This window comes from Tyto alba, unplaced genomic scaffold, assembly GCF_018691265.1.
Source record: "Tyto alba isolate M040663 unplaced genomic scaffold, T.alba_DEE_v4.0 Super-Scaffold_8, whole genome shotgun sequence".
Classification (NCBI taxonomy): domain Eukaryota; kingdom Metazoa; phylum Chordata; class Aves; order Strigiformes; family Tytonidae; genus Tyto; species Tyto alba.
This window is the reverse complement of record NW_024881329.1, coordinates 5,683,929-5,706,760: the sequence shown is the minus strand read 5'-3', so window position 1 is coordinate 5,706,760 and position 22,832 is coordinate 5,683,929. Positions and strand designations below refer to the sequence as shown.

Sequence of the window (22,832 nt, the reverse complement as noted above, 5' to 3'; positions counted from 1 at the left end):
AATAAATTTACATATCAAACTTTGTACCTTGCGGATTGTGGGAAATTTTCCATCATACCGATAAAACCATCCAAAAGCTACAAAAGGTAAAGGAAAAGTTGTTTTTTTGAAGAAAAGTCAAGGACTAGTTCAAATTCAGATCAATTCATGCCGATATATGTAACTGATTAAAATTTATTTGAAGATGCAACACCAAAGGTTCAATATTACATGACAAGTTCATAGATGACTTCTTTATCAATTGTGCTGGTACATTTAGTCATAAGTTACACTTATTTTGCTGCTACACATTTTATGTTAAACAAAGTAAATGCAACAAGTAATCTTCATATAGATCCATACAGCCATATGCATTGCTAAGATTTCTATGGTCACAGTCTTACTTTACACTAGGTTTAACAAGCCTTCTTAAAATGAAACAGGTAGCCAAAGTCATTCAAGCTTGTGGCAGAACACCGTGGCATTTGACAAGAAAAGCTCCATTTCCTAGGATAAAATATTTTAAGCCAAGTGCATATATATTAAATAAAACATTGTTAAGAAAAAAATGTACCAAAGAATCCATTCCCATAATTTCATATATGAAACAATGAGATAACACACAGAGCTCTCATTATAATCCACCTTTCTGAAGGATTGATAGATTTCGTATCTTTAGAAAGCAATGACAGCAACAGTGTCATAGCCTTTCATCATTTACCAAAGGACCACACGTATAGCCCTAGCAACACACCAAACCATCATTTTAGTGTCAAGACTGACTGTCAGGAAGAAGCGAAACACAGGAAGAATCTGAATCAGGATAGGAAGTTAAGGCTGAGCAGCAAACCTGTTTGTCCTGCTTCATGATCACTTCATCCATGTCATCTGTTTCAAGTTCATCATGTGCAACTCCCTTTAAATCTACTAGAGAAACAAAGGAGGAAAAGGAGTGAGGAGATAGAAATGACAGTCTAACTGGAGGTTCCCATGAAATGAAAGAGAAATCAGCAATGTGTGACTAGAAGTTTCCATGAAATAAAAAGAAGTCAGCAATCAAATTCCACGAAATTGAAAAAAAACAAAACCAAAAAACTTGAGGTCTTGCTTAAATCAACTACATTTCCAACCTCCTTCAACACCAAAAAGCAGTTCAGATCTGCACGTGGCCAATTAGCCTACTCTGCTATGAAGGGAATCCTGCAGAGGTAGGTGGCTTTTCCTGTAATTTAGCCATCAGCAGTTCTGGAATATCTGACTTCAAAAAGAAATACCAGCTTTCTACTGTGCTTTCACTGGTATACAGAGAAAACACTGTCCTGAAAAATCAGAAAGCTAAATGGATTAAAGATGATTGCAGAAGAAACTTTCCCCATCTCACTTTCTCATCCATTAAAAGTTAAGTGACTTCCCCAAAGTCACCAAAAAAATAACGCAATCAGGTCAGGAACCTACCCAGGTCTCCCTTAAGTTACTCAACAAGCACTTTCCACCTCTGTCTTTGTCTAATACCATTTTAGTACACACTCCACATACTATCTCTAGCTTCCAATTTAGCACCTTAAATGCCAATTAAGCTCCAAGGGTCTTAAATTCCTTTGGACAACTCAATTGGACTTATACTTCAGTGCAATTCTTCATGGAAATGTTGCAGTATACAAACAGTACCTCCTCAGTCTCTCGACTAATTCTGAAGCAGCCTGACCAGTGATATCAAATCAATTTTCAGTCTGTGCAGACTACAGCCTGTTTGTGAAAGATTTGCTGCAATGGATGAAAAGAGGAAAAAGACAGAAAAGGAGGACAGGGGAGGAAAAAGAGACAGATTCAGTAAGGAAAACGGGAGTAGGAGGGGAATAGAAAGAGCAAAAAGTAAGGAAAAGGTGTTTCAAAATCTACAGATAATGCACATTTTGAAAAGCGGGATTTTTTTTCCACTCTGACAGATGGTCTAGTTAAGATATTAGCAGATCTGCTACTACACACAGACACTCATGGACAGATGCCTGAATTTCGCAAATTCTTAGAAATGTGCCTAGCTTTCTCACAGTTAGGCCACTAGGAATTGGTTCAGAAATCCTGATTGAATGCTTTTAATTAGTACATGCTTACATGCTTCGCTCCCCAAACTCTTAGCATGTAAGATTATTTTTGCACCAGTTGTAAACATCATCATACCATCAGCATTTCATTTTCAAGATAGCTGTCAAAAGAGCGTGAACTGAAAAAAGTGATATGCAGAAAAATTATGTGGTAAATACTTTAGCCTGAGAAGGAATAAATTAGATGGCAAAGGCATGTCAGCAAGAAGCATATTTGTCAAAAGATCTAGGAAAAACACTTGAAGTCGCTGATTCTGAAGAACCTTTGATTTTTCTCTTTCTTCTTTAGTGTCTCACTGTTATTTTGCAGTAACGACTTCTATTGCATTTTTTTGTGATATTCAATCTATTAAGTTCTTTAGTCCTCATGGAAGAGAAGCAAGGGAGTTTCAAGACATTTCTACAGCCCCCAAAGACTGTCAAAGTAAGAGAGGACTGAGGTCCTGCTGAAGAGATGATGGAAAAGATCTGTAGATTTTTCTGAACACTAAACATTGAATTAATTTCCTCCAAGCCAAAAGCAGGGATTCCATATCTATCTTTTTTAATTAGAAGCAAGCAGACAATGATACTCAAAACCATAATCTCCACACTCTGTAATACACTGATTTAGAGTAAGGGAGAAGGAAAAAAGGTAACAATAGGAATAGTACAAAGTGCATTCATTAACTCCGAATGAGACTGCAAATCTAGTACTAGTTTTCTACCTTCAAACACTCCACCTCCCATTATCTCTTCTCAAATATAAAGAAGATGTTAAATTAGTTGCTGATATGATTACAGCACAAAGCTCAAAGCTAATTCCAAATGAAAGAAAACCAAACAGTTGTCTCCCCTTCTTCATACCTTCATTTTGAAAAGTAACAAAACCCTGTAACAAAATATTCATAAAACCTAAAATATTACTTACTACTATAAGTAATATTTTCTTCACTGAGATGAAAGCACTCATACATATATAACTTAGCATTTGAATATCATCATGGACATGAAAACATAATCACATATCATATAAAAAACGGAGCACTACTTCCATTTGGGCATATAGTGGTAATCAGCACAAGTCTACTGATGGAAGAATTTCTCTGTAAAAAGGTTGACAGACAAAACACTGGACAGAAACAACATGTAGAGCAATGCACCAAAACCCCAAGCTGAGGAGTTTGATATTTCAGACAATATCTTAGTAAGCTTTATTTTTTTTTCCTTTTTCCTGCTTATGCTGATTGTTAAAAACCATGACTCTGAGTGGATGGAGATTTTGCAAGCTAGGTACCTGTTAAGTAAGAGCTATTAAATTAATATATCATATGCTTCCAGGTTTCTGAAAATAACCAAGTGATAGCTAGCATGGATTGGACACAAACTGCTCAAGTATTCCATACAGCTCAGTCACATGTCTGAAACAAATACTTTCCCTAGGAAGCAGATTGACATCAGTTACTTACTTTTGTGTTTGGAATGAGGAGCAGAGTGCACTTCTGCAGTTACAGTTTTCAGTGATTTGGGTGGTTCTTTAGGACCCCAGTCTTCTTCCCACTCCTTTTTAAATTTCTCTTCCTCTGCTGTTATCCTATAGGGAAAAAAAAGTGCAGCTAGAAATTCTGAGTATAAAAACAACATCAAGATAAATTCATTACAATTATTTAGTGTTCAGTATGTTTGATTTTTTTCTCTTTAATACAAAGCAAAATAAACTGTCTCCTCCCCAAAACCAAATTCCTTTTATCAGTTTTAAAAATGGAACAAAGCATCATCTTCTCAAACTGTTAATACAGGAAAGCATTATAATCTAGTGAAACTGCCTGCCTGCACTTGCTTATTAGATATAAGCTTTAGATTACATCTAAGCTCCTATACTACAATCCTCCCTCCTCTACACCCCGGAGGTTGACACTGACTTGACAGTTTGGACTGTAACATGGAAAAGCTTAACAAGTGCCTGAGCAGCACTTGGAAATTATACAGGGAAGTATAAAGACGTGCTAGACCTTACAATGAACATTCCTCAATACAGCCTAATCACGATAGTCCTCCCTGAGTGAGTAAAGATGAACTTAGTTCAGAAGGATACTGGAAATATTGAACATTCATTATAACAGATAGGCAATCTGGATTTGGAGAACAGAATCGTTCTTCACCTATGATGGTATGCTTTTATAGCAGCTTTCCATGGCTATTGCAGGAATTTCCACAGCAGACCACAATAAAAAACCAGGATGTTATCTATTCCCCGGGAATTAGAAAAGGAAAACATGCAGGAATTCATCCACGTGCTGCAATAGAGCCAACAGCAGGACTGTCAGAAGATTCTTCTCTTGTGGCAGCTGGGGAATATATTCCTTTTTGCACCTCACAGATTCAAAAATTCTTGCACTTTTTCTGTCAGAGAATTGTAGCTAATACAGGTACATGAAAAGGGACTTGAGTGAATATAAAATAAAAACTGTTTAAAATGTAAAACATGCAAAGCTGAATACTTCAGGGTCAATCTTATCTCTAAAAGGCTGCATCAAACGACACTGTGTAATTTCACACCACCTTTCATGCAATTTCCCAATGTCTTATAGAAGGGAAATTAATTACTGTGATAACAACATGTTATACTGGTTAATTCTAAAGTTCCAAATGTAAAACAATGCTTAAGTTACATTTATAGTGACAATACCGATACATTTATTATGATAGAATGTTTGAATATGTCTAGTTCCTAGAATCACAGATTTTTAAGACCAGAATAGACTGTGATAGTGAAAATCAGATTAAAAATCAGTAAAAATCCTGAATAAAATAGGTTATAGAACTTCTTGCTTTCAGTGCCACAGTTTGAATTTAATTAATTCTCTCCTTAGAAAAGCAAAAGCCTACTGAAAATTCATGATGACTGAAATCTCTACTCAAGACAATTAGCATCACATAGTCCTTATTTTAGTCTAAATCTACATAGCTTTTGTTCTCAGAACTGTCTGATAGACTGAAAAAGCTATTAAATTCCACACTGTGTACACTCTTACAGATCTCTTTTTTTCAAATATAAGCTAAGTAGATATATCAAGCACCCAAGTATATTCATGTTTTCCAACTCTTTAGGCATTTGTTTCTTCCCAGATCCATTTCCTTGCAGTATTGGGTTTTTTTCTGTTATAATTAAATGTGGTGGTTCAGTGAGAACAAACAAGTTCTGAGACAGAGAACTTCTTTAATCTTAAGTTTCTGTATGCATTTATAACATTTTTAAAGTAAACACTCAACTTTAATATCAAATTGAATTTATTATCACCCAAACCCTCATGTTTTCCAGGTGTTGCTTTTCAGATCAGCTTCCTATTCCGTAACTGTGGTGTACTTACTCATACACATTGGACTCTACATTTAGCTAAATGGAAATATTACACAATTTTATCAGAAAAGAACATGCAGAATGTTTTCAGTCAGATATAATGCATAAGAACCCTTCTTCAGGCAACATATTGCCTGTGTAAGGTTTTTACTTACTGCTCTATTTCTCTGCGATATCTCTCCTCTTCCTCTGCAGCCTTCTGGGAAATCTCCATTTTTCTTCTATAATAAGAGGAATTAGGACACCATGATAAAAATAGTATTTTCTGAGTAAGAACTTGCACAAAGTGTGTCAGCATACTGTTAGTAAATGATTAGACAGTAAATGCATATGCCTTGGGGGAAAATGCTCCCTTTTAGAAGTTGTCTTTAAGATACCAAGGGTTCAATATACTTTCATAGGGACCCTGACAATATTCACAACCATCTGGATGATAAGGGCATATCATCTATATAACTCTGTAAGTCACTATATCTCCTTCTAAAACTATTTCATAGTGTGTTATTGTAAGAGTATAAAATTTGTTACTGTCCTGCTAAAAATAAAGGATGAGGCAACGGCATCAGGAAAATAACTAATATCACACTAAATCACAGGGGTATGACCGTCAGGGAACAAAGTAACCCTCCTACTCAAAACTCATTTGAAAACCCAGAACATCAAGAGCACCACAGGATAATTTATGAACAGGGAGACTCTGCAATGACAAAATTAAGTTAATCTAAGTTGGGAATCTTCTCACAGTTGCTCCTGTCTTCCATGCCCTTTCCAAATCCATTCTAAATTTTTCAGACTGTCCTATACAGACTCCTTACATTCTCTCTTTCTCTTGCTGCTCTTTGATGATTTTGTTAGTTTCCAGCGCAAGTCGCTTCTGATGCATTAACTCCTGGCGTTCGTGCTCACGGAGACATGCTTCTCTCTGCCTTTCTTCTTCAGTCATGAACAGCTCCTTTCCCTGCAATCAGAACCACCACCCAAATCAGTTCTGAAAAAGTCCCACGAATGTAGCTCTTCTAGGAAATAATTCAAAACTGATTACATACTAGCACATTTGCCATTTCCTCACATCACTTTTCCTGAGGAACACTTTCTAAAAGACCTTGAAAAGATCTGACCACTTCATTCCAAAGAGCTACTCCAGTTCCAGTCTCAAAGTCATGAAGCACTAAACACCTCAGAAGAGGCATGAAACTACTGAAGTCAGCAACAACAGTGTAGGGGTCATGCCATACAAGCTTAGTGTGTCACCCAGAAAAAGCTCCACATTATGCTTTCTTGAAATCTAACTGATCGATGCCATGCTAGAGAACGGCACGTTGAATGAATCCCAGTGTGGAAGACAACTACACAGTAACTGTGTTTTAATGCTCTTGTGCCTGGCTGCTGTAGAAATGCACCGTCATTCAGGGAACCCAGATACAGGGAATGTACATTACCAAAGCTAGTAGTCAATGTGTTTCAGTCGTTTTTGTTCCTGTTTCATTTGCTTTACAGTTAAGACACCAGCACTATTTTGTACTCAAGAAAGATATTTCCATGGTGCTATTTGTGGAACACTTCGATAACTTTTATCTGATTTTCATTAGTCAGTGGTGAGATTTAACTAATGTCAGCTGGCTTTAGATTAGGCACCAAAGGCATATAGTTCTGTTGTATATAACAGTAGAAACGGAAAATGGAATAATTTCCAATGTGTCGATACACTAAAGCGATCGGATAAACAGTTACACAAGGAATTAACTTGGAATAAGACTAAGACATCAGCTATTCAGGATGAAGACTTAATTGACTCTAATGCAATTTACCTTTCACGTTTCAGCAGAAGCAGCTATCTATTAAAACAGAAGCTCTCAAACATGAGAAACCATTACAAAAGTTAATTTCCATTCCTTGTCAACAGAATTGTTTTGCACTGACCCACAGTCATGAAACTGTTTTATTTGAGAATACTGTGGATAGTTATCACTGAAATAACCAAAAGACACTGAACACTGTCCTGGTTTGAAAGAATTTACTGGTATATAGACATTATGTAGAAACACAGCTTTACTACTTATCTATTTATTTTTACAATTTATTAGCCCACATAGTAATTTTCACAAATGTTCTACTTTTATAAATGTACTACTTACAGCGCCTGCTACCACAGAGATAGTCAAAGTACGACTACTTTTGAGCACTCTGACAGCCTGCAAATTGAAACAAAATAAAAATAAGTCTGAATTAAGTGCTAAAAGGCCTGTATGCACAGGATAAAAGATGCTGCCTGTCAAGGCTGGTATTTCCAGAAGACCTACTTCAACTAAACAGGGTAGTAGGTATTCAAATCTCCAAATTCCCATGTTCAATACACAACCTCTTTGGTTAAGTAGTCCAATATCAAAGCATGTATTTTGTAGACAGGAAAATCAGACAGGTGCTTAGTAAACTGACAACTACAAATTCAGGCAGTCAAGAAGTCTTGATCTTACCTCTTTATGATCCACATTAGAAAAGTCCACTCCATTTACTTCAACAATCTGATCACCGACCTAAAGGAGTTAACCCAAATTTTAGTACAAATGCTAGATTAGTACATATAGTAAATGAAAACAGGAATAGATATACTCTCTATCATTCTTAACACAATAATCATAGGTACTGGCAGAGTCCAAGGGGCACAGACCAGAAACTGGCCACACCTGCACATCCTCCTGTGTCAGCATTTCCTAGTGCTCCTGTCTGACCAAATACTGAACTCGATGGACTACTGGGCTGACTCAGGAGGGCACTGTCACCTTCTTAACATTTAGGAAACCCGCTTCATTTGAAAGGTAACCACAAAGTATTTCTTTCCCATGGAAAAAACCTCACAGCTAGCTACTTTACAGTGATCCAGAATCCTTGAGGTAGTAAATACCAAACAAGATTTCCTTGTGGTACCTACCTGGGAAGGTGGCATACTTACCTCTAAGCCCACCTCTGCTGAAAGAGAACCCGGCTTAACATTGCTGATAAAAATGCCTGGTTTTTGTGTTGGACCACTGGAGATACTGGTGCAACATAAAAAACAAACATTTACAGGACAATATTTATAGAACAATACAGTGTAATACAGTGAAAAGTCTTAGCTGATTTCTCATAATTTGTTTCAAATTAAAGAATATTTCTGTGGTATTAGCCTACACTGAAACAAACAGCAAAATTTGCTAGTACACACGTAATCGTTTATCATCCTATTTTTCTATTCTTTATACCACAAAACTGTCATTTAAGAAAAATCTTCAAGAAAAATATTCAAGCTTCTGGATTTTTCCTTAGATGTTGAAACTAACATAGTATGCTGACCTACACTGTCTAAGGGACTGTAACACTGATGACATTCAAAAGCAAGCATGTAATACAATGAAGAATTACTAATTGTTTGCACATTAACTCACTGAACCGTGGTATACTGTATGTATAATACACTGTTATTTTTCAGGATTACTTATTAGAAGCAAGAAGGATGTTTCAACCAGGGTCCAACATCTAGCCTGGAAACTTTAAGCTGCAGTCTAAACTGGGCCCAGATACAGCAATGATTAGTGCAGATAATATATCCAGTAGGTGATGTTGAACCACCTCTCCAGGTTTGTATGTATTTTTTTGAAAGCCTCTAGATCTTCCAAATAATATGAAAGAAAACTTACGCTTTAGAAAACAATCTGTGCAGTTCAATCTTGATTACTTCAACTATATATTCCTAAATATATAAGAAATTCATCAACACCCCTTCTACCCCAAAACCTCCATAACTAGCTGCAAGGACAGGAGCCTGAAAAGCATCTGTTCATAGTTCTGTACGTCTTGCATATTCAACACTACTTTTAGGAAGTGGATATATCTGTGTTATGGCTTCTCAGTTCTGAAAAGGGTCACAGAAAGCAGTCTAAGCTCAGCAAATGAACCTGACACAGTACAGTGCTGGAACGTGCTACATCACAGAACAGCAATTTAAAGTATTTTAAAGCATAAAAGCATTTAGAAGATCCAATTCCATGACAGCCTGTATTATGTCACTTTCAGCCTGCTCATTTTTTTACATCTAAAATTTTTTTTTGGTTTTAAAGTCAGAACTTGTAATGCAGGTACTTATGCTTCATCTAATAATACATAATGTGTGCCACAGATATCCTCCTGTTCCAGTTTGCCTTCCTGATCCTGAGTGGATCTCCATTTTCTTGATATCGTACCAATGAAGGATCGAAGTAACTGCCCTGGATGTCTCACTTAAACCAGTGACATTAAATAAGAAACATGTACCCACCTGCACCCCATGCCTTTTGTACCAATCAAGCTAATGAAGACTTTCTTCTCTTTACTGTCTCCCCCTCCAGAAGAAGCAAGACCAGCAACACTGCCCTTTCCTCCCTGTAGGGGGATTAAAAAATGATGTAGATGTTACTCTGTGTTGAACTTGTATCAAGACTACTGTAAAACTTCATGAAACCAGGATCAACACCTGCCAACATCAAGATAAGATTCCTCTGAGGTCCCACTGGAAAGTAATGTGAAGTACAGTCATTTCTGTGGAGGTGCATGGCTGAGGTGAAAGACTGAACTTATCTTTCTATTTGGAGAAGGCTGTTTTGTCTTCAGAAAAGGGTGAAGGAAAATTAGAGGAAAGTGATATGGCAAAATAATCACTTAGATGTTCTCTGATGAAAGAGCTAGAAAAATACATGACTGCTCACTATTTAAGTCTTTCCTTCTGAAAGCAAAAGAATGGTAATTGTGGTCTCTCTTTTCACTTGCATTCATACCTGTCATTCCTCCACTAATACAGCTCCTATTAGCCAAATAATCTGTTAAGGATTTATATAGTAGAACTATAGCGTGGTAAATTGTTAAACTCAAGCAAAATAAACCACCAATTAATTAAGTAAAAGATACTTCATTTGTATCCTGTCCTTTCCTTACCTAATGATTCTACAATCATTTCATATCACAGAAGCTGTTTCTCCCAGAACACTTGTAACAAGACATTACATCATAGAAATACATACAACAACTTCTGTGTTAAGGTCAGAGGAAAAAGTGTTGCAAAATCATTACAGCTTTCCCAGAAGACATCTTAATAAAATATTAATCTCTTACCCCAGAGTCTGACACAAACTGGTCCACATATTGCCATTTAAGGGGTTCATCTGCTGAACTGGAAGGAAAAATTAATTTAAAATATTCAGGACAAAATAAATGTGAATATATTCAAGAAGCTACTTTGGAATGTGGCCTCTATTTTGCATCCACATGTTCCCTTGAATACCATTCACAACTGGTTTATTTTCCAGCAATTTAAATAGAACATCAAACAAGCACACCATTATTTAAGCTAGTAAAACTGGTCAAACACAAAATTGAGAAAACCTCCTCAAGTGAAACAATTCTGGGAAACTCTAAGACTGTGAAGATAACCATAACAGCTTGAACGGCTTATATAAATAGTTATGCAGACACCTCCCATGATTAACATTTCTCAAACATTCCACTTAAAGTTTCAACTTTTAAACAAAAATTGGAAGAGGACAGTTATTTTAAATTCTTCCTAAGTTCTGAAGCAATCCTCAAATGTTATGTACATAGAGAAGCCATGGAGCTCTCTGCTAAGCTAGGTGCATTGGTAAAGAAATTTCCAGGTAACATCCACAAATAATGTGGAAACAGAAATTGGTTCATTTAAGTAGGCAACTGGCATAAAAAGTCAGATTTGTCAAACAAGACATCTTCCTGTTTATCACAAAAGATGTAATATTTTAATCAGCTACAAAGATGTCCATTCACACATTTTCAAACAGACAGATTAATACGGAGGTTCTTTGTATACTGAAGATGTAATAAGGATATAAATAATCCAGTTTGTTTTCAAATTAACTATGATTACCTTTTGACAGGTATCATGCCAACATCTGAAAAAGAAAAATACTCTGTTAAGTAACACTTTCTACAGATCACCAGCAATGTATTAACAGCAGCCTTTAGTGATACAGGTGGATTTTTTAATGTTACTTACGTCTTACTTTTATGGACACTATTTTCTTTGTACGAATAAGGTTTATGACTTCTTCATGTGTGCACGATGAAATGGAATATCCATTTATACGAACTATCTCATCTCCAACCTCAAAATTGAAAGGGAGAAGGAAAAATAAACTGTGAACTAATATTAAAGGGTTTTTAAGCAATGTTGCAATCTGGCAATCATTTTGACACAAAGGTTTGATAATGTTGAGACCTAGATACTTTTTGAATTTCAGCTAATGTCCAGATCAGATTTACCTGTATTCATTTGAACTTAACATTCAGCACCAAAAGTGCAGATTAACAACAAACAAATAACAGTTTTATAAATAACATCTAGTCTCTATACATCAGACTTGTACTCCACAGATTACCTTAAATACAAGTTTCCATATTTAAATTGAAATAATTTTGGAGCGATTTTCTTCCTTTATACTCAGCAGTTTAAGTTTGCTGCTACTATATGTTCTCTTAGATACCTTCCTAACTATTTTGATCAACAGGAAACTAAACTTGGTCTTATTACCTTGCTTGATCCTGGAATCAGAACAAGGCATTATTTTAATGGAATCTACCTCCATTTCCAATGCACCTTCTGATTAATTATAGTCATGTACTAGCATAATGAATGCTTATTCTGGGAAGCAGTATCTTAAGTCTTCTTAAATCATCTACATTATAAAATTGCATGCTACTCGTGTGGCAGATTTTCAAGTGTTTCACAGCAGCAACCCATCATATACGAGGGTTGAGAAGACGGTAGCACCAGCCTACTGTGGCTCCTAGGCTGTGGCATTCCCCCTGTTGTATGATATGAAAAAAAATGAAAACCTGAGACACAAGCATAGAAGGAAGCTCCCACCAGACAGCAGGCAAATCGATCACTTATTCCCAAGTTTACTCAGGCTTCCATGTGTATGCAATATATCTATTTGGGCTCCATGGGTGAAAAGGAGCATAGTCAGCTACAGAACAGACCATGAACACGCACTCTGAATAGCAGAGACAAAACTAGTGTTATCCCCCAAGGCTAACTTAGATGAACGTAACTTGACTGAAATAAGTAGCAATTTACACTCTGAACTTTATCCTACAAGATTGGCTCTGGGTCTCTGTACAGATACCCACCCCTTTTTGATCATCTTCCAAACCTATGTGCCTTGTGTCTCACAAATTCAGTACACAGTGGACCGAAAAGCAACTGGAATTTTCCAGTTTTCACCTCTTGTGCAGGAAAAGATGTAGGGATTTTACTAATAGGAAAAAAATAAAAAACACATAAAAAACCCACCCAAAAATCAAAACCAGGTATTCCAGAGAAAAAAATAATAAAAGATAACTAAGTGTAAGATAAACCTCATTGCTAGTGTGCACTATCTGCCATAAAACAGTTCAATATTGTCTGAAAAAAGCACAGGAAAATTTATCACAGACCTCTTACGAAGAAATGAGAGCAGAAATACAAAAACAACTGCACTATCATCCAGCATCCTTATATTAGTACAGTGCACCAAAAAGATGTAACATATCTGGAAGCAAAAGACTATAAAAACAAATCTACACAGTGCATTCAATTTAAGACTCATTGTCTGATCTGAAAATAGGCCATCTTTACACAGAAACCACATATGCCCTGGTATATAAATAAAGTATAAAGACCATACTCTAGCACTGAAGATAAATCCTCTGAAGCTGGGTGGCTCTATATAACCTGCTCTCTAGGAATCACCCCTGGCACATGTTATCACCTCAACTGCACAGGAATTGATGGGGAGTGCTCGCTGGCATAGACCAAAGGCCACACTGGGGACTACACTAACATTTATCAGCAAGCAACTGACAGCACCCAAAGAATATTCCCTGTCAGCGTTCAATTCAGTAGTGTAGGACAGACAGGGTGCCATAAGCTTTCATCTGCTTCTATAAAATTTGAACTCTTATTTATCAGAATATACAAAAGAACTAACAGCACTAAAGTTTATTTGGTGATAAAATGACAGTACATCACTGGAAAGCTTTTATTTCAAAAGGCTTCCATTCCTCTAATATAAATACAAATTTGATATGATATGATGACTAGACTAGAAATTTCCAAGTTTCTATGAACTCTGCCTAATGATCCCCTTAGCTAGGTAGGCTGAGAAGGAATCAGTGATGGAGACATTGCCCACTTCATTTAAAGTTGCATCTTATTATCTGCTCAAGATAACAGTGAAAGATGCCAGGCTCTGGTTAGAGCTTCCTAAGTAATGACTTTACCTAATATGAAACACGACATGGCTGTGTGAAATCTAGTGCATACCCTCTTACATTAGGCAATGCAGACCAGTCCCCTGCACAGCAGTATATACAAATGATTACCAGGAAATTCCTTTAACAACAAACCATCAAAAATACCCTCTTATACCTCTATACTTTGATTTCCACAAGAACAAAGCCAAATACTTAGGCTTTATTGCTCTCCAGTAGTGTTTTTTACAAACTACTGTGAATATTATGTAAAATGCATCAAGATGCCACCCTGATAGTTGACAATACTTTTCTCATCAACAGAATATGATTTTGTACTTAATGAAACTTTGTGTGCCTCCTCTCAAATATACCTGCTCTCATGGCACTGTTTCCCTAGTTAATGATTGCCTAACATGTTCCACTTAAAGACTCAAGTTTCAAGCTGTCAAATTTCAGTTTAGGCTTAAGTTTTCCATGCTGGTATCTGCATCCAGCTGATTTCAAGTTTCAGGAAAGCTAAAGCAACTGGTTCTAAACAACCAAATTTGGGTGGAATGCACTGTCACGCTCACAAAAAAAAAATATCTACAATTACTTTGAGAGGCTTTGTGGTTTCACTTTAGGTTTGGAAAAGGTCCTTATATTACAAATTAAGAGCATGATTTTTACAGTCTTAGTGAACATCTTTATTTACTAAGAAGTTTAGGGGAACTTTCGTTCATCATAACACATTTGGTGAATGTTAGTTACTATAAAGACTCTGGCTGTACTAATTCTGATCTGGGGGGAACTACCCTTCCATCCACTTGCTTTGGGACAGCCAGGGCTCCAGCCCCTGGTGCCAAGATCAGCTGCAAACACACTTCCAACTGCTGCTGCTGCAGATCAGAAGGGTTAGCTATTCCAGAATGCAGGTGGCATAGGGGTCTCACCGGGAACAGGAAGGGATAAGAAGCTTCATTCAGCCCTAACCACTAGGGTGACGCACAAAAAATGCCATTGTGCAAAACCCACTATCTGCTCTCAGAATTAAAGACTTCATTGCAATATTCGCAACAGTATTACAATAGATATTGCCATCTTAAATGAGTTTAAGACTGTGTGAGCAATTGCCACCCCAGACAACTTGGTGACCCATTTTTTTTTTTTTAACATAATAGGTTTGTTGTTTTTTTTTTTTTTTTTTCCCTTTTGAGTCAGATACTTCTAGTCTCCACCACAGAAACTTTCCAACATTACTGTCACCGGAAGGACAGACAGTAATGCCACCAGTCTTCATCTGAGCAGGTGATCTACTGTGACCATACAGCCTAAATCATACAATATATCCACTGTTTTCTTCATCACACAAGTTTGATGGGAGTATGTGCACCTGAAAAAAAGTGGAAAAAGTCACAGTCTAGCTCACTAAGGACTAGCTGCCTTGCACCTTGCTGACAGTTTTAGGTAAAAAATGGGCACAGCTAGAGACAATCCCTCTGGCACTGCACAGCTCAGCACCAAAAGTCTAAATTTGTATCACCACATTTATGCGAGGAGGGAGTGGAACTGGGAGTATGATTTCTTCAATATGGCTTGTATCAGACATTAATACACACTGTGACAGGTCTACCCTTGGGTAACAGGCATTGGGCATGTCACCACCTTCTGCCTTTTTTCATAGGTAGAAGGTATTATCAAATTGTTCAACTGTGATCTGTTCAGCTAAAACAAAACAAAACAAACAAACAAAAAGCCTCTTCACTTCTTTCACAGACTTTTCTACTTCTTCTGGGAAGTGCCATATGCTCTGCAATCAGACACAAAACATTTAACAACACATCCACTGTGCCAGCATAGCTCATCTAGTGCAGTTTCCTCTTCACCGAACTCAAGGATTTTTGTCTGACACAACACAGCATCAGAAGACTACAAGAGCAAAGAAAACGCAATGTGTGACCATCCTGCAGGAGAGGATAGACTTGTAGAGCAGGACAGGAGTGGGGTCCCCAGCCCCTACCAGCGGGACTGCTGCTCCACCTGCTGGACACCCAAAAATCCCACCCAGGGCAACAGCCTGTGCACGACTTGCAGCACTCCTAAGAGCTTGAGTGTTTTCATTTAAACCAGGCAGATTTTTAATGTGATCTTTAATAAGAGTGGAAATAGGTCAGTACTGAAGGCTTTTGAACATACAGCTTGTGGTAAAAATGCAGAATCAGACAATGAAAAGCACATGGGGCCTGCAGCTTAGTGTCACACCCCTGATAGCTCTCACTGTAAAAGGACACTCACTTAACCAACTTGTTCTGAACGTTCAAAACCACATCCATGCGTCCACCCATTCATCCATTCCACAGGCCTGGCTGCCATGCCACTGCAGTTCTCTTTCCCCTGAAAACACACCACTAAATTATAAGGTAGCTCTGCATCCCCAAAACAAGAATTTAGTCTAGAGCTGTTCCATTGCCCTCAACACTTCAGGAATTCGATTGTAAATAATGCATTTTTAGCACTGAGATTAACACTGGTGGTGCGACTGCACTGTCAAGAAGCAAAATGGCTTAGAGGTAAGTTAGACTTTTGGCATTGCTCATGAACACTTAATATCCTCTACAAACCACAAAGACTCTTGGCCTATTTAGGATGCTTCTGGTTATTGTAGGAAATAGTAGGAAAGCGAGTGACCTCTGCTTTTCAAAGGAAGGTTGAGTTCCTCAGTAATGAATGTTCAAAAAGGTTCCTTCAGTCCAGTCTCTGGCCCTTCTCTGGATTACTCACTTGCAAAAATACCACAAGTTTGTGTGTAACTATTTAAGCTCAAGTACACAATCTTGACTTCATTTGAGCTACCCGGACTTTTCTGTTGACCTTACGTATTTGGTGCCGGTGGGGCTTTTTCTTCGTTTTTAGTTTAGTTCAAAATCCTTCCTTTACCCACATCTTCCACATCATGTGGGGTATAACAGACCGTGGAGCCTGAGTTTGCACAAACCCACCTTTTTAAAAGAGTCAGCTAACCTACTGTTATTAACTGCAATGCCTTAACACAGAAAAGTTCTTGGTCTATTTTCAGGTCCCAGTTTTAGAACTGCAAGTGGCAGTGCCATTTGTGAGTCTCCATACAACTTCTGTATCAGCAGAACTAGAGTTCCTCTGAGGATGTCATCATTCACTGAGCAACTCATATCTGTTAGCATTCTATCATCTCCCTAAGAGGCACACACTTAGAAAATCATAAATACAGCCAAGAGCATACTTTATTTTTTCCTCCCATATGGGAATGAGCTTTTCCCATATAGATATTTTTAATACTCCTCTTTGCTGAGCTTCAGAAACAAAAAGACAGTCTAGTACTCTTCATTCATCCTAATGACATTTGTGTTACTGACTGACAATGTATTACTGATGGTGCTTTAGAAATACCCCAGTCTAGGCTGAACTACAGGAGATATAGGCACATAACAAATTGCTTCCCTTTAGGACACTTGAGCAGCTTTTCCTGCAAAAAAAGTGTTCATAGGCTGAAGTAATTAATAGTTGTTTTCATATATTTTGTTACTTTTGTACTCGTATCACTGTATACCAACCTTCTGAATCAGAAGCAGTAGAGAGAAATGACTGCAGGATTGATCAGAGTAGAACAGTAACATTTTGTTATATATCACTGTTTCCCCTTTTCCTATCAAACAGGGAGATGACATACTTTCGAAAGAAAAGCTGCAAACAACTTTTCCCAAGTAACATGCCTATTATTTGTAACTTTTAACATAAGAAATATACTATTTAGTGCTTCCAGGAAACTGAAGGATTTTTACATAACAACATCACTGTTTCAAATTTCTCATTTTGCATACTTATTCCACTTTCATCATTCATACCAATCTCCATCTCTTTCTATTCAGCAGAATCCCCATAGACATAAGTATCAGAAAGCAAAGAGGAAAAAAAAAAGATGAAGCACATTTCATGGAAGCACAAAACATTTTCCTTTTAGAGAAACTGTAGTCAAAAAAGGGTCAAAACTACAAATGTCTCAGTGAGCCTTCATGATTATTCAGTCATTTTAATGTAACTTGGAAACTACTTCAAGGAGAAATTATGTAAAATGAATTGGATTTTTTTAAAAAAGCAGCGGGACATAAAACTGATGGTATAATAGGAGATCATTATACCTTTCTCAGACAGCATTTTTGGGATAGAAAATGTGTAGAGATTTAGTTAAATAAAGGAGGTGGGTGAAATTTCAGAAGCAGTTGGCTTTACTGTGAGACAACAATTTATAACAATGGACTGCCTGTCAGCTCTTGTTATTCAGTGGGGTTCACAAAGTGCCTAGTGCCACCTATTATGAAGGTACTTTAGGCTGAGCTTTTAACACCACATATCAAAAAAGGAAGTCAGACAGTTATATGAGCTGCAAAGCACGATCTGCTCATATTAATACATATAATCTAACCCTAAAAAATTCATAGTTGGTCTCAAGCATATTTCCCACTTATTGTCCCTTATTGTCTGCCAAACTTTAAACACGTTCTGAGTTGCAGTACAATTTGTATAACCTAGCCCAAATATCCTTTCCAATCCCATTCACTGTCCCCAGCTCATAGTACAACAGCCTCCATCACGGAAATCCAGTAGAGCCTTTTTGTGTACTGGAAAAAATGAAAATTAACATCCTTACACAGCAACTGAGCATAACTTCTTATTTATCAATTTTGTCAAAACATCAATCCAAAACAAGCAGAGAAGCAGAGCTGCAACACAGCATTAAGATGAATGTACTAGCATGACAGTTTAAGACAGTGGCTATTCAATCCTTTAATGCTCAGCATCACTAATGCCTTTGAGTATTTTCCCGATGTTTTCAAAGGCCATCCATGTGACTGGACTGTGTCTTTTTCTCAGTTTTCTAGCAGTGAAGGAAGGATGCAGCTGGAATCTCTCTACTGACCATAATCCAGGAACAACTCTCCTGCCTGCACTTCTATTCTCACTGTGTAATGTAGTGCAAACTCTGGGAAGGTACATCAGTGTCCTTTTCCGGAGTTACCCACTGGCAAATCTCATGCTTACAAGTAGGCTACCGACATCCTATACTATCCAGCACAGTCTGTGGTGTCCTATGCTACCCTCTTAATTCTAACTAAATACAGAATTTGTGGGTTTGTTCTATGGAGTTTCTAAAAGCATCCAAGGGTTACACAGAGGCATATCTTCAAAACACTTTATTTAAACAGTGTAATGAGTCATGCCAGTCTAATATATTTTGGACTAGTATTAAATATAACTCTTAAGCATCAACACTTCAACAAACTATTCACACACAACACATTAAAATTAGACAGGCATATCAGCCCTTCTACTCATAAATACAGACCTTTAACAGATTTTATCAGCTCCAAAAGCATAGAAAGATGCAGATGTTTGCCACAGCAATTGCTCAATTCTGTTTTCATTAAGATATATATAAGTAAGAAATGACACATTCAAAAAAACCCAAACACCCAAAACTTCATTAATGCCAATTGCTTAGCTACTGATTTAGAAAAAAAATGTGTTTCTACACATATTTATTTTTGTCAATCTTGTTAGAGTTCATGTATCTAAAATTTCATCACTGAAAGTACAATTCTATGCAGTACAAAGGATACTGGAAATGGTTAAAAATAGGTTCTTTCTTTTATGTACTTCCATTGCATAAACCCAAACCCCCACAACTTATACATGAAGTTCAAATAAAAACTTCATTACACAAATTATATCTGTGAAAGGTGGAATTAACATTTTTAGTATTTATATGCTCTGTTCTACATTTAATCAGAATTTGGCAACTTAAAACACTCTACCACAGCCTAAAGATCTTCCTTTCCATCTGGTTACATTTAGCTGTTGCTACACATGAAAAATAAATACTCCACTAAGTCCTTTTATCTTCAAAAATTATCATATCCCAAATATAAAAAAAAGTATACATATCATTAAAAACGGTGAAAAGAAAAGAACCACTTTAATAACTTGATTCAGCATTGGTATAATGCTATTTACTATGGCATTGACATACATATTTTTATGAATTGTATTACAAGAGACAAAGAGTACCTTAGCAATAGCTATTTAAATATTAAAGAACAGTTCACACTGCCTGCTTCCCTAACATTGTAGCAAAAGGCTTTTTGCAGCACAGCAGCCATGAATATAATTTTCCTACCTGAAGTCCAACATTGTCTGCCTGTCCTCCTTTAACTAACTGGGAGATGAAGAGGCCACAGTTAAATTCCCGTCCACCTCTCACACTTATTCCAAGTCCTTCAGGATGCAAACGATCCAATCTCACCTCTTTCAGCTTTCTGCATAAATGGAAGATACTTGACTGTTCACTGCATAAAACTTTGTGGCAATAATGTTTCATATGGAAGTTACACACTATTTTTCTCTTACAATAGTTATGTATGAAAAAGAGCAAGTTGACTTAAGTTTGGATGGATGTGTGTTAGCTAAAGCCATCACGATTTTTCATGAGAAGACATCTGCAACCATTGAAGCTATCTGCTTCTAGAGGATTCGAGCTATAAGAATTTTTTCTTTATTAAATGCAGGAAAAAATAAGAAAAGATTGTTTCAACTGGAAAGCATTGTTTTTGACTCCCTTACCCTGCTTTTACTACATTAAACTACTTAGCAAACAATTTCAGGTAGCTCAAAACGGTACCTCTAGCAAATATAGTAGAAGTCAAATAAATATGACCAGTTCTACACAGGTGACTGATATTTTACTCAGAATTTAGCTGAAAACTCAGTCAGTATTCCCTGCTTCTATTTAAGTTAGCAGCATTGTTCTGCATTCTCTTACCGTGATCTTTTGGGTGTAAGCTGATCATATTCTACCTGGTGTTTTAACGGGATAAGTGGGCGGATAGCATCAAATAGAGGCAATCTGCTTGGTTCGTTAATCACGAGCTTTAGGTCCCCCACAAGCACTGGGAGATTCATAGATCTACAAACACACAGTGAGAAAACAAGCACAGGTAATCAACACACCAACACAAAACATCATTTAATAACTTGCTGTACATGTGATTTCAATATTTGCATGTCCCTTCAACTGACTAAAAAAGTTATTTATGCAGATATTGATTTAACCAAAGTAAAATAGGCTCTGAATAAGCAAGTCTTCTGTAAGCAAAGAGGAATAACAACCACCTGCTTCAACATAATTGAAATTAAAGATGTCATCTACAGAAGTGATATGCATGACCTTAGAAAATAAAGGCAATATATAGGAGATTTCATTCTCAGAGTACCCAAAGATTTATGGAACCATTTGGAAATAACTTTCCAGATCAAATATACCTGCCTACTAGATTTTTATTTCCTTACTAGTTAGGAATCCTTCTAAGTGAATCTACGCTACAAGCTCATTCATCTTCTGAACTCAGGGGACTGACAAATTCTTTTGATTCAGGGGGGAAAAAAAACCAACCAAACAAAAAAAAAAATCAAACAATTGCAATAATCAGTAGCTAGAGCAAAGTCCTGGTTTAAGACTCAATTTGTTTTCAAATCAAAATTGAAGGGCCACCAACCAATAAACAAAATCTATGTAAGTTAAACTGATGTGAACATGTTTTATGAGAGCTATGCAAAGTAGTTTCCTTGATATTGTCAGCACTGAGATAGCTATATGTCTAGAATACACACTTCATTTCCTAGCTGCAAGAGTAACTGCTCCCTAAGGTTCAGTGGAGTTACACCTACATGACATCCAGTTAAACTTAGTCTATGTTATTTGCTGTTCCCTCTCCTATAATTTACATTTCCTGGAACACAGTATTTCTGAGGCATATGCAATGAAAATACAGATCAGGAATGCACATTACATGAGATTAGAGGTCAAATACTTTTGGAAATGGTATTTGTAGTGAAGAAGACATTAAACGTTAACTCCCAACAGCAATTGCATGTATTTTTTCCCTAGAATACTTCATAATGTATTCCAAAAAAAGTGATACATCACCAACGTGTTCACAGAGGTATTGGAAATTCTGCTCAAGTAATTGCAATTTTGGAAATTGAAGAAACTTTACAATATGCATTGTTAATTTTGTAACTGCAAGAAGATTTTAAATAATTAAGAGCTACTGAATCAACTGGCTTTCCAAACAACAGGCTTTATGAATGGAGAAGCAATTAGACAGACCTGAGTGAAACTGAATCAGATATGCAGATGAATACACCCATAACTATAGCTCAGTGCAAACATCAGATGGAAGCATCTACATTGCACTCAGCTGAGACGCTATTAATTAAGATATGAATGGAAACAATGTCTATCAGAGCCACTTGTCTATGATGAGTGGAAAATACATTCTCATCTTCTTTGAAAAACAATGGATCCGAGGCTGATCTCATCTGCAATGATACAGGTCTTAAGCAACTGTGGTTTAAATCAGTTCAGCAAAAGGATTGGCAATAGGCCTATCACCTTACCATTTTTTTCCCATTATGTTATAATTAGACAGAGCTGTTAAACACACCAAAGAGATTCCCAAACTAAATTTTTTTCAGCTTTCAAGTGAAACACCTGCAAAGAAATTTTTATCTGAATAGTTAGCAAAAATCTTGAAAAAGCAAGCTCAATGAAATCCTCTGTTACAAATAAAAAATGCAATATTTAGAAATATTAATGAATTGGATTAATACTCTCTTCCAGTTTCCTAAGAACAGTTTTATCATTGCCGTGCTTTTTTTCCCCCCTAATATGAATCCACCAAATTCTTTTACAAAACTGTGAACTCATAAAACTGAAGCAACTTTTTGGGCAATCACACACATGCTCCTTCCTTGTCTGCAGTCTACACTATAAAAGTATAAAACTTCATTAAACAGGATAAAAACCTACTACAACTACTCTTCTAGTAGCATATAGAAAGACCACTCAAAACCTTGAATATTCACAATTTACATTTAAAAACATTAGTAAAATTCTTCACAAACATATATGAATTTAGGTCTTACTGGTGGTACATCCGCAGCACGTCATAAAGGTAATCCTTCTCCGCTTCATTGTCAATTAGTAGATTAACCTGAAAATCCAAGGACATTATTGTAAATCTGTGACTAAATAGCCACAAAGGTTGAACATACAAGACTTTCAG

General features: G+C 36.7%; 1 protein-coding gene across 5 annotated transcripts in view; it reads right to left on the bottom strand.

Annotated features, from left to right (window-relative positions):
* Positions 1–22,832, bottom strand: part of USH1C (USH1 protein network component harmonin) — a 50,068-nt gene that overhangs the window by 23,265 nt on the left and 3,971 nt on the right. For 2 of the 5 annotated variants that reach the window (XM_042785511.1, XM_042785513.1), the window contains exons 2-15: positions 22,693–22,760; positions 20,528–20,671; positions 19,886–20,024; positions 11,456–11,564; positions 11,327–11,351; positions 10,543–10,600; positions 9,713–9,816; positions 8,372–8,456; positions 7,896–7,955; positions 7,557–7,613; positions 6,237–6,379; positions 5,577–5,642; positions 3,530–3,654; positions 830–906 (exon numbers count right to left, since the gene is read on the bottom strand). In XM_042785511.1, the coding sequence (XP_042641445.1) occupies positions 830–906; positions 3,530–3,654; positions 5,577–5,642; positions 6,237–6,379; positions 7,557–7,613; positions 7,896–7,955; positions 8,372–8,456; positions 9,713–9,816; positions 10,543–10,600; positions 11,327–11,351; positions 11,456–11,564; positions 19,886–20,024; positions 20,528–20,671; positions 22,693–22,760 (1,260 nt within the window). The other 3 variants (XM_042785515.1, XM_042785512.1, XM_042785514.1) reach the window with 3 other exon arrangements.